This window comes from Geotrypetes seraphini, chromosome 9 (assembly GCF_902459505.1).
Source record: "Geotrypetes seraphini chromosome 9, aGeoSer1.1, whole genome shotgun sequence".
In the NCBI taxonomy this organism is placed as follows: Eukaryota; Metazoa; Chordata; class Amphibia; order Gymnophiona; family Dermophiidae; genus Geotrypetes; species Geotrypetes seraphini.
Window position 1 is genome coordinate 148,583,961 of NC_047092.1, and position 13,152 is coordinate 148,597,112.

General features: G+C 41.5%; 1 protein-coding gene across 2 annotated transcripts in view; it reads left to right on the top strand.

Annotated features, from left to right (window-relative positions):
- Window positions 1–9,151, top strand: part of DAW1 (dynein assembly factor with WD repeats 1) — a 143,009-nt gene extending 133,858 nt beyond the window's left edge. For both annotated transcript variants that reach the window (XM_033959306.1, XM_033959307.1), the window contains exons 11-13: window positions 676–752; window positions 5,840–6,002; window positions 8,759–9,151. In XM_033959306.1, the coding sequence (XP_033815197.1) occupies window positions 676–752; window positions 5,840–6,002; window positions 8,759–8,793 (275 nt within the window). In that variant the 3' untranslated portion in view covers window positions 8,794–9,151. The remainder of the gene's footprint in view (window positions 1–675; window positions 753–5,839; window positions 6,003–8,758) is intronic.
- Window positions 9,152–13,152: the final 4,001 nt, after the last annotated feature.

Genomic DNA, 13,152 nt, shown 5'->3' on the forward strand with positions numbered 1-13,152 from the left:
GAACCACATTCATTCAATTCAGTCAAAAGAATAAAACAAGTCTTGTGGTGCCCACATCCATACAAATCCGGGTGTGATCAGGTAGTGTCTAAGTGTGAGGCTGTATGGAAGAGGTGGGCTAGGGCTTGAATTTAGGAAAGGTCGGTTCAAGGCATAGAGAAGGGGAAGGTCATTCCAGAATTTTGGGTCAACAAAGTAGAAGTCTGTGTTTCTTGCGGGTTTGAATTTTGCCTGTTTAGGACCTGGGAGAACCAGGCAGTTTTCATCCTGATAGAATCAATCCAAAGAGCGGAGGGCTCTTGATGGAATGTAAGGAATGATCAAAGAGGAGAGATAGTGAGCAAGGGGTATAATACACCAAAACTAGTTTTAATTAAGTTAGGTTAATTTGATAAAAAAGTTTAAGTTGTACATTTGCTTAATTAATGTATAACAGTATTTGTGAATGATTTGCACATGCTCCTCTTGTGGCTACGTAAATTTTTTTTATGGAATATATGAAATCTACTGGATGTATAAAATGAGAGTGTTGAATGCATAGAATATAGTCCTGTAAGAATATACAGTAATTAATTGCTATTTATTTATTATTTTTTAAATTGAAATGTATTATTTTATTTAAAAAGATAAAATTAAATGGTAATGTCAGTAATTCTGTATTTTCGTCTGTTAAAGGTACTGCTAGAGTTTACAGTGCTGCAACAAAAAAATGCATCGCAAAATTGGCAGGTCATGAAAGTGAAATTTCAAAGGTAAATTGGCCTTATTCTGCTATCAAATTATTGGCATTTATTGGAATCAATTAAAATTTTTGCGTGTATTTTTAGGCGCTGAATCTGTTTGTAAATTTTCTACATGGTTACAAAAAGGGGATGCGACCATAATAAGGTTGAGGGCGGATAATGGGCATTCCTTTAATTTACATGTGCAGTTATAGAATAAGGCACAAGGATTTGTACCACACTTTAGTTTGTGTGATTGTAAACAATTTTTATTGACTAAAAAAACTGGCAGAACCATAGGAAAACAACAGGTTACATAAGACAGTGAACATAGGCGGGAGATCCACTTAACAAAGCACTTCAGTATAAAGGCATGCGTCATTTACAGCCACCCACGAAACTAACTCCCCCAGGCTCTCCCACTGTCCCCCCTTCCCACCCCCTACCCTCCCAAGATGGAGGGGAATGCAAAGACAGCTCCAGGGCCTAGGACCCCCTGAGCCCAAAAGCCCCCCCCCCCAAAAAAAAAAGGGGGGACCAGGCAAGCCAATCCTATATAGAAAAGGAAACACAAACAAAATTCCCCCAGGGTCTGGACTCTTATGAGCCCAGGGCACTCAAGAGAGCAGGGCACCCCCACCAAAAACAACCCTCCCCCTAAGCCCTCCCAGAGCAGAGAGATGCAAGGATCCAGAACAGACGAAGAGACACCAACATTTAAGCTAGGGTATTAAGGATAAGGCTGTGCCCCCTAGGAGACAAGGAATGCAAATAGGGGTCCCAAAGAAGCAGAAAGCACCGGCGATGTTTAAGAGAGCCCCCCACCTCACGCGCCTCCCAAAGAACTAATGCATGGAGGTGGGCTCTCCAGTGCCAAAAAGACAGAGGGTTCGGAGAGGTCCAGTGCTGCATTATACACCTGCGAGCTGGGAGACACACCTTACGACACAGCCAATGATCTTCCTTGGGCAAAGGCCCAAAAGCGCCCGGTATATCCAGCACCACTTGATCAACGGTGCCAGCCATAGAGCTACCCAAGAGGAAGCCCAAATATTGAACCACCTCAACCCAAAAAGCCTGAAGGCACCAACAATCCCACAAGGCATGCGAAAAAATATTCGGAGCTTGAACACATTTGATACACAGAGGCGAGGCAATGCTACCAATTTTATAAAGCTGAACTTGGGTGAAGTACCCTATACATACATAGATACAAGCATAGCATTCCTGCAACACAGCTTCCTGGATTAAACAAGGCAGATCCACAAGATTCTTGGGGATATTCCAGGAAGCCAAATCCATGTGAAGTTCCATTGCCCAACCTTCCCTATCCCGCTGACAGTCCCTAGGGGCCTCGAAGGGAAGCAAGGCCTTATATAAAGCGGACACCAAAGTCTGAGAAAGCTCAACCTGGGCAAAAAGATCCTGAAGACGATCACCCAATGGATGCTGGAGGAGCGTGAGGATATAATGCTTAGCCTGACAATAGGTAAAGGTGTCCCCCCAGCACCGCCCCAAACAGTCCTGGAGATCAGCTAAAGACCGCAGCCTCCCTTCGGCGGCAAAAGATGTTCCACCAAAAAGATGCCCAACGTTTTCCAGCAGCAAAAACTAGGATTATCTGTCCCAGGCACAAAACAGGGATTGCCCGTAAGGGGCAACAAGTGAGTCACCCTGGGATCCCCCTCCCCAGTCGCCGAACCAATCCCTCCTACACCCCTCACATAGAAGCCAAGAGCACGGTGCCACGGACCTCCCGAGGCAGAGCCCCATACGGTAGATGAAGCAAAGCAAGAAGAGAGTATGGGGCATACAAGGCTGTTTCAAGAGAAGTAGGTGTATATTGAGATTCCCTAAACAACCAGTCCTTAAGGTGACACAAAAGACAAGCTAAATTATACAATCCAAAATTCAGGATGCCGAGACCCCCCTGCTGCCACCTACCCACCAGGAGATCATAACGCAACCAAGGTTTCCTCCCATGCCAACAAAACCAGAACAAAACGCAATTTAAAGCCCGCAAGTCTTTCTTGAGAAGATGCAGTGGGAGAATCCCGAACACATATAGCCATTGGGGAAAGATGACCATGTGGATCAACGCTATGCGACCAAGCAACGTGGGCGGTAAATCTCTCCAGCGGTCCAGTTGTCTGGACATACAAGCAAGGAGCTCCTGAATATTAAGGGAATAAAGGCGACTGGGAGACACTGGAAGTTGGATCCCAAGATAACAAAAGGAATCAGTTGCCCAGTGCAGCAGGAATGAAGCCCTCCACTGACCCTGCACATCTGGCGAAGAGGACAAAGCCTCCGATTTTCCCAAATTCAAGCGGAGGCCTGCAAAATCATTCATGTATCGTTTCCAGCAAAGCCGCCAAAGAGTAGGTCATCAGCGAAAGCTGCTATCTTGAAACAAAAGGCATCTATGGTCACCCCCTTCATCTCAGGAGTCTGATGGATTGCATGCAACAGGGGGTCTAACGTTAAGATAAACAAAAGCGGGAACAAAGAGCATCCCTGTCTCGTACCACGGGAAATCTCAAACGGCGAAGACCTACAACCATTTACCATAAGAAGTGCTGTCTGAGATGCATATAATGCCTGCAGTGCCGAGACAAAACGTCCCGCAAACCCATAGCTTTAGTTGGTGTAAATGGCCATGCCTAAAGTTAGGCATGATTCCTGGTGCTAAGTGTTATTCTATTCTAAGTTTGAGTGCCATTTATAGACTAGCACTGAGCACTATTGTTTTGGTGCCAATTTTTTTAGGCACCATTTATAGTCCTAAGCATATTGTGCACTTATAGAATACTGATCTAGCACATACACACACATAAGTGCACATTATATGCATGTATGTGCCAGTATTCTCCAATATGCATACACAAATGGCACCTAACTTTAAGCACCGTTATAGAATGAAGGGTTAGTGACAGGGTGGAGTTAGGGTGGAATATGCGCATCATGCCAACCTATAAATATCTGATGATAATCAACTGCTATCCATATAGTTATGCTGATTAATTTAGGACACACAAAAGGCTGTCCTTAGTTAAAACACATAGGGCTCCTTTTATATAGCCGCGCTAGCGGTTTAACGCACGTAATAGCATGCACTAAACTGCCGGCAGCGCTAGCCGCTACCGCCTCCTCTTGAGCAGGCGGTAGTTTTTTGGCTAGCGCAGGGGTTAGCGCGTTTTTAAAAGTCACGTGCGATAAAGCCACTAACGTGGCTTAGTAAAAGGAGCCAATAGGGCTCCTTTTCAAAGCCGTGTTAGCGGTTTAACGTGCATAATAGCATGCGCTAAACCGCCAGCCGCACTGGCTGCTACCGCCTCCTCGAGCAGGTGGTAGTTTTTCGGTTAGCATGGGGGTTAGCGCGTGATTAAAAGTCACGTACGATAAAGCCGCTAATGTGGCTTAGTAAAAGGAGCCCATAGTATAGAGAGAGCAGTTGACTATCACCACTAACCATAGAACTAGCAGTAGTCAATGTTGTCCATGTTTAATGGTGCTGATTTATACAGTATAATCAAATCAATATGTAAAAACTCTTATCCAGATTAACAGCAACTGGGATATTCAGAGGGCAATAAATCTGTTAGCAGGGTACCTATTATGCTTGTTATGATGATTATGTGGTTACACGCTGATTAATACAAAGAAGGTTCAAAAACAACTCTAACTGTGGCACTGAATATTCATCTGAATATATTTAAAGCTGCAGCTGAAATTTAAAACATTGATTGCGAAGTTTTGAATATTGACCTGTATGTGCCTTATGCAATTCAATTTAATGTTAATTTGCAGGTTTGAACAAGTTACATTATGGATAGCTTAATTCTCTGGACAGAATTAAGATTGTCCAATAAAATAAGGCTGGCAGTTTGCAGTATCCAATATAATAGAAAAAGAATAGCAAACCAGTCCTAAGTAGTAAAAGACTGTGGGCCAGATGCTGTAAAACCACTGTTAAAATCTTGTGGGCCACTGTGGTGCCGATAAATTGTTCGATTTGAAAATGATGATCAGTGTTCAAATAATTTTCCAGTTTTGCGGAGGTTGTACCCTCTTCCTCTTTCCAGTGCATCCTGGGATGTACTTTGAGGGACCTAAGATTCTGATTAGTTCAGTTATCTAAGGCTCCTTCTAATCAGAACCAATAAGAATCTTAGGCCACATCGAGTGCATCTCAGGATGCACCGGAAAGAGGAAGGCCTGCCATATTGAAGAGGTGGGCCAGCAGGAGGGAGTAGGCACCTCTTCTGGTCGTAGTTTGAATAAGATATTGGGGGGGTGGGGGGTTTGAGGAGGGGGTGGAGAGGTGCCGGTGGCCGAGGCAAGAGGGAATGGGCATCCCTCCTGCCAATCTTCATGGGGGGTGGGGGGATGAAAGAGTGGGCAAGTCCTGGTGGCCAAAGCAGGACTAAGTGGGCATCCCTTCTGCCCAATTTAAGTTTGGAGTGGGTGGGGGGCCGATCATGACTTAAAAAAAAAATTTGAATGGGGACAGATATTGTGTAATACACGCACAATGTTTGTGCCCAATAAAAAAAAAAAAGCTGCATTTTTTAACACTGCCAGCACCTCCAGACCTGTCAGAGATTTTGGAGCATTAAAAACCGGCACTTCATTTTGTGCATCATCTGGGCATCTATTGGAGTGCTCATTTTAATTTGGATGAGCTCATTGTAATCCATTTATGTACGATTATTGGAGGCTGCAACAAACCACGAAAAAGACTTCAATTAAAACTGGTTTAGCATCAATCGTTAAAGGCACAGTAAGTTTTGAGCATATGGGCCTATGTTCACTACATTTGCTCAAAGGTGTTTAAATGTATATACCCAATATGGCTGCTTCAGGGGCAATTGATTACCAATTGGTGTCCAATTTAAAATTTACCAAACTGATATATTCAGTATCTCTGACCCAAGCTTTCAGAGTAGGGAATATGACTCACACAGAATGTTTATTTGTATTTTTGTTAAGCAATTTAATACTAAAGTTATTTAGAATAATTTGTTCAGATGAGCAGCTTACCTTATCTTAGTTTAAATATTATTGTTAATATTTGCATATTTCCCATAGTGTTATATGTTGTGTTTCTTTTTGAGATATGCTTCAATGCCCAAGGCAGTCGAATTCTGACAGGCAGTGCTGACAAGACCGCTAGACTTTGGGACTCTCATAGTGGACAGTGCCTTCAGGTCTTGGAAGGACACACAGATGAGATTTTCTCATGTGCTTTCAATTATGAAGGCACTACAGTCATTACAGGTAACTCGATCTATAGACTATTTTTTTTACAATATACTTTAACAAAATTTTCAGCTGTTTTAATATGCATCAAGAAGCCATGCACATTATTTGATATTATAATGCATATTTTCAGAAAATCTTGTCTCTTGTTCTGGTTTACTCTTAAACCTTATTGCTAGTCTGCTAGCATAAAAAATATTAGAACATTTTTCACTATGATTTTGAATTCATGCAATTTGGCTTTCCATATCTGCACACTGACATCTATCTTAATTGGTGGTGGGTTTTTTTTTCTTGCTCTCAAGATCTTGTGTAATACTTATTCATCATTGAATTATAGGTGGCCTACAATGTAGATTTATGGTTTTGTGCTTTTAACTTTACATTGGATGTGGGTAACATCAATCAGACAAAACTGCTTGGTTGGCTTTACTGAAAGATGACTTGCTGAATATCAGCCTCTTAGAGACCAATCGGCAATAGCCCGTTTCAGAAAAGCTTCAGGTCTTCAGTATGATGTGCATAATATGTGGGGGTGCTGATAAGTTCTCGCCCAAACCAACCAACCTCCTAAATTCTGAGCATTATTTTGCTACTGTAGCAGAAAAATGTTATCTTATTTTGTTTAGTGCCAATTTGCAGAAATATTTTTGACATTGTTTCAGATCATTGATTGATATAGTTTCATTGAAACAGAATTAATATACTATCTCCTTCACCCATACATAATCTAAATTATTCTGACACTATCTTATACTATAGGTAGAAAGTAGCCTTTCTTAAAACTAGCTATACTATCCGCTGTTACCATAACCTCTGGCAATGTGTTCCAGAGCTTAATTATTCTCTGAGTGAAAAAATATTTCTTCCTAACTTCATAGAGTGTCCCCTAGTCTTTGTTATTTTTGATAGCGTGAAAAATCGATTTACTTGTACCCATTTATTATAGCGGTTCTTGGTTGTAATAGCAGAAGGCAATCATCTTCTGCTAGTACAACCAAGAAGTGCTAGAATAAACTTTTATGTATTCATCTGGATACTGTAGTGTATTTTCCCACTGTGTTGTGTAGTTTTCTTCTCTCCAAGTGGGGTTGGTTGGCCCCCTTTTTTGTTACCTGTTGTTGTTAAGTACTATCGACTCGTGTTCGAGTCCTTGTGACTTGATGAATTATGGATCTAAAAAGAAATCGGTTTTGTGCTAGTCCGGAAAGGTCCTTCAGTGTCATCCCCTTGGTTGTTTTCAACGTGTCCAGTGACCTAATTGCAGGTCGCCCTCTTCGCCTGATGGTAATTCTATAACAGGGTGCCTGGTAGCAGTCGATTCTAAAGAATGTAGGAACCTACTTTCTTTTATAGAATACCAGCTTATCTGGGAGGATATATATATATATATATGCTTTGGTGTGAATATTTACACGAGCCATACAGCTGGTCTGTGTGTGTTCTGAGTGGCATAGTAAAGGGGGGACAGTCTGCCCTGGGCACTGTCTTGGTGAGGGTGCAGGCACCCATCCTTCTCTCCATCCCCCCTGCCATGCATGTTAGCCACTTCCCTTCCACCGTACCTCTGTAACGTTTCTGGTGCAAACAACAACCCCTAAGCTGCTGTTGCGCCAGTGTTGACTCTTCCTCTGATGTCGCTTCCTGGACACGTGCCTAGGAAGTGATGTCAGAAGAATAGCCAACGCTGGCTTGACAGCAGCTTGGAGGTTGCTGCTAATGCCAGGAATGGTACAGGGGAAGGGAAGTGATATATGCACGGCAGGAGGGGGCGGAGAAGGAGCATGTGGAGGTGGGGGGGGGGCAGAAAAGAGGGTGGGGGAGGGACACTACTGCCCCGGGCACCTATCACCCTTGCTACGTCATTGTGTGTGCCTACATTTTAGAGATATGTACATAAATTATAGTATTCTGTACATTATGCACATAACTGTGTATCCCGCACATGCCCATTCACCATTACAGAATAGCACTTAGGCAGAATATTGGCATATACATCCATGTGTGCACACTTATGCGTATATGCTAATATTCTAAAACTTTATATGCGTAACTGTTGTGTAAATGTTGGTGCCTACTTTTTAAAATTACCCCCAATTATGCCTCTGAAGACTCTTGTAGAATACAAAAGCCTTTTTAATTTTAATGGGCATTAACTAATAAAAATATAAGAGCTTAGTTAATGCAATTGATGTTGCACCCACTCTTCCCTCTAAACTGAGATGGAGTCCTCCAGTTGCATTGCTGCCAGTGGATGGTAGTGCTTCAATACTGTGTTTTCATTCACTAGGCAAAGGCAGGTTCCCTAGAGTTCTGCAGAGTGTGTCTGTCCATATACTAAGGAGTAAGTCAGATGGATCTGCATTTAGCTACATTATTGACAGATAAAGCTCATTAATACCATAATGAGCTTAGTAAATAGGCCCATAAACTTTTTATTTGAAGTAATATGCCCAAAATCATATAAAGCTCCTTTTACTAAGGTGTGTTAGCGCCTTAACGTGCGGAATAGCGCACGCTAAATTGCCGCACACGCTAGACCTTAACGCCAGCATTGAGCTGGCATTATTCTAGAAGCATACCGCGCGGTAATTTCGTGCGTGCGCTAAAAATGCTAGCGCACCTTAGTAAAAGGAGCCCATAGATTGTGTATTAGTAAAGCAGGTATTTGAATTCTGGCTTTCCCAAAGCATTGAAAGAAGATATTTTAAAGAAAACCATGAAGAGCAACCAAAGCCACACTGTACTTATTTATAATTTATTTTTCATACCAGGAAGCAAAGATAATACCTGTAGAATATGGCGTTGATCCAGATGTATGAATCCCACAGGGATGTGTTTGAAGCTGCCATCCAGACTTATCATCTCCAGCAGCAAATCATCAAAACCATGAAAGTGTTCATTTTTATTGTGTAGCCTCTTTTACTTTTTAGAACTACTAATGTAGATTTGTTTTATATGAAAAGTACTTGAGAAATATCACTGTTAGGATTGCTGAAGTAGGTCAGTTACATCCAGGCAGAAGTTGCTATATTATTATGTTCTGTTCTTAGTATGGATTGCATCATGGTCCAGTTCCCCTATCATTTAGATGCTTCTTCGTGTACGTTCGCATTTCATGTATCTTTGTTTAAAATAAAACTGTGCTATGTAGTTTGTATGAATCACATGTGTGTATGGGGCCAATTTTACCAGTATGTTCTAAAGTTTCTACTGATTCGTTTTACCCTATGAAACCTGTATCATTTTCCACACAGTGCATTTTGCATTTTTTTCATTGAATTCTTTTTTTTTTCTGCCTAACAAACCAGATAATACTCCTTTCATTAGTTTTAATACAGTGAACAATGGGTGGAAATAACAGCTAGCATGGGAGACTGGAATAAATTAAATGGAGGCTGCAGCATTTAACTTAATCTATATACCTGTATTCAGGGCCATTATCTGTATAGGTAGTGATGTTCAATATACAGATGAGACTGAATTCTATAAATGCCCTAAAAAGTTGATTTTGAAAATAACAATCAGTGCTATTCTATAAATGACATTCAAAGTTAGGCGCCATTTATAGAATAGCGCTTAGTGCTGGGAGCTGAGCCTAAAGCTTTGTGCCTAAATTAGGCCCATATTCTATAACTACATGTGTAAATTTTTATTAAAACCAACAAGTTCCGATAATTGCTCAATAAGATCCCAATTATTGGTGCTAATTGGCTCATTATTCAATTAAATTGCACTCCCAAATTGCACATGTACCCAAATTTTGAGTGCAATTTTTAATGCTTTTTTAATAGAATTTGGAGGATAGTGTGGTCATTATTTTGTCATTATCCATTTAAGTGTAAGGATAAATTGAACATAAATTATCATTTAGGGGGGTATTTATTAAGGAACAGTGAAAGTCTAGCTTTTACTACAACTTAATTTCCCCTCAGAGTGACTAACCTGGAGTAGCTCAGTATTTCAGGTTAGTCATTCTTGCAGTTTATGAATAACACTTCCTGTGGGAGATCAGGATTCTAAGTTGTGGCCTGATGCTCTTGGGCTGCTTCTTAGCGGGGCTGGCCAAATTGTCAGTGCCAACCATGCATTCCATTCCTCTCCTCCAACCTGAAGTCCCTCTCTTCCCAACGACTCTCTATCTTGAAGACTTCCCACTTCATGGCCTCCTGAACAGAAGCCCCCATCTGATGCCACTTGCCCCAAAGACCCTTCTCTCCTGATCAGGGCAGGATTAATTCTTCGAGGCCCCCTAGGCACCCAAGCACGTGCCTAGTTGGCCTAGTGATTAATCCGGCCCTGCTCCTTATTCTCCCCTGCCTTACATATACGGTAGATGGGCTCAAAGAAAACTAGGTCACTTCTCAAAGTATATGCAGCCCAAGTGCTCAGTGGTAGAGTTTAGTTAGAACATGGACAAAGAGTTTTTATTTATTAACTGCCTTTGTACAGCAAGTATAGTTCAACATAAAACTTATAATTTTGTTAACAGCATAACAATAGTAAAATGACTAAATATATATAACTAGTCATTAAGCCCGTTACATTAACGGGTGCTAGAATACTGTTCACCCTCTATGTTGCCCCTTCCATTCACTGCCCTCTCTTCTCTTTCCATCCAGTGTCCGCCCCCTCTCTCTCTGTCCCATATAGCCTCTCTCCATCTCCTCTTTCCTTTTCCCTTGGTCTGGCATACCTTCCTCCTTCCCTCCATGCCCTGCCATCTGTTCTTCCCTCCAAGCCATTCTCTCCCCCTCTGCTCACTTTCCTCCTTCAACTACTTCATCGGGCAACAGCAGCATTCACAATTCATTGCTGTTGCTGGCTTCAGGTATTCCTCTCTGGCGGGTCCTGTGTTCATGAAAACAGGAAGTAGGCAGGACCGGCCAGAGAGGAAGGCCTGAAGCCGCAACAGCAGCAAATTGTAAACGCTGCTGCTGCCTGAAGCACCCGAGGTAGACGGTTCTCTTCCCTCCCAGCCCAACCCCCGCTGACTCTGCGACCCTCATGGCGAGATGACTTTAATAACAAACCTCCCACCAGCGTTGGCAGTCGCAGCACGCTAAACAGGCTGGTTTGCGGCTTTCTTCTGCCGTTGAGTCTCTCTGTCATGTCATTGATGACATCATTAGTGACGCGGCAGAGCGACTCAACTGCAGGAGAAAGTCGCGAAGCAGCCTGTTTAACGTGCAATGACTGCCAACACTGGAGGGAGGTTTGTACCGGTATGTGCAGAAGCAATATGTCTCTCCCCCTCCAGTACCTGTGCAGCACTTTGCGGCGCATCCTCCCATCCTGAGTCGGCCACAGCGCTCGAGTCTGTTTCTCCCGCTTTGTCTAGCCGCCGCATATGTACTCTGGCCACGGACCTACAAATCAGGGATTACAGATCACGCAGGTCTGAGTGCGCATGCGCGGCTAGTGTTTTATTATATAGGATGAATAAATATAATGAATGAGGCAAATTCAAAATCAGCAAATTGAAACTTAATAATAGGACTACCATGAAACAGTTTCAAAAATATACTCATATTTATTAATAGCACTGAAATTCAAATAGCGGAGATATAATAAGTCAGCATAAATTCTTATGAAACAAGCTTAGATTAGAACATTCAAAATTTGATATAGTACCTTTATGGACATCAAGGTGAGGATCACCACCATATAGATCACAGAGAGCACAACATCACAGAATGCAAAGGAGGGAGGGAATTTACAATCAGCATATTATAATGTATTATATAATCTAAACCAAGGTAGTGATAATCCTACTTCTTCCCTACTGTGATAAAATTAGAATAAGGGAAGGGAGATGAGATGGTAGAAGTTGTTACATCATAAATGAAAAAGCCAAGAAAACAACTCAAGTTTTGAGTAAAGCTTTAAATTTAGTAAAACTAGATTTGCTTTATAAATTTGGGGGCAGCTTATTCAAAAGCTGAAGAGCAACATAGCTGATGACCGATCGCTGGGTCATTTCAAACTGGATGCCCCATATTTATTTCATTTTCTATTTCTCAATTTTACAAATTGTATCACATGTAAACCTCACAGCAATGGAAACCTATAGAAAACAGGGCTTTAGAAAAAAAAAAAAAAAGAACATAAGTTAAAAATATGTAGAATAGTCTCTCTTAGTAGTACACAATTACAGGAGAATGCAAACCACCAACAATATAGGACATCATCTTGAGAAAGTAACCTAAAGAATGAAACATGAAGAAGACACCTCAAGGATATTAAATAGGACATAAGAATGGTGCCAGGGGATGAGAACAGATATACCTCAAAAGAAAAAACAACCCCATTTGAAAAATAAAAGATGGATATTTAGTAGAATAAACACAGAGCAAAACACATTTCAATTGAGGGAATTACAAAGTAATACCCTCTTTCTATATATGGCAATCAAAACTGCATATACAAATTTGGACATGTACCCAATTTAAGTAAGTGATTTAATTGATGAGCCAATTAGCACTGATAATTGGGCACTAATAATTATTGGCGCTAATTGGAATTAATTTAAATTTTTTGCATTGATCAGAAAAGTGGATGCAGCCATGGGAGGGGTATGAGTGGATCAGGGACATTCCTGGAATTTGCTCAACAGGGAGATTGGGACCTAATTTAGGCGCAGAATTCATACCAGGTTTCAGTCGGTGTAAATCCTTGCACACAAAATTGGATGCAGATCCCAATGTCAAATGCTATTCTATAAATGTCTATACAAGTCTGAGCACGATTTACAGAATAACACTTAGCACTAATTTTTATCAATGCCCAAATTTGGACACATTTACAGAATTTGGTCTTAAATGACTACCAAAAAATAACAAGTGGCACATCTATTCTATCTATTCCTACTGAGGGGAGCTCCAAACAGTTTACATAAATTTATTGAGGTACTCAAGCATTTTTCCCTGTCTATCCCGGTGGGCTCACAATCTTATCTAATGTACCTGGGCAGTGGGGGGATTAAATGACTTGCCCAGGGTCACAAGGAGCAGTGTGGGTTTGAACCCACAACCTCAGGGTGCTAAGGCTGTAGCTTTAACCACTGCGCCACACTGCCCTATTACCCTAGATTACCTGTTTTAAAATTGCCCTCACACAATGTCCATGAGTTTGACCAGGGATTCAATAAATCAGTTACAGATTATCA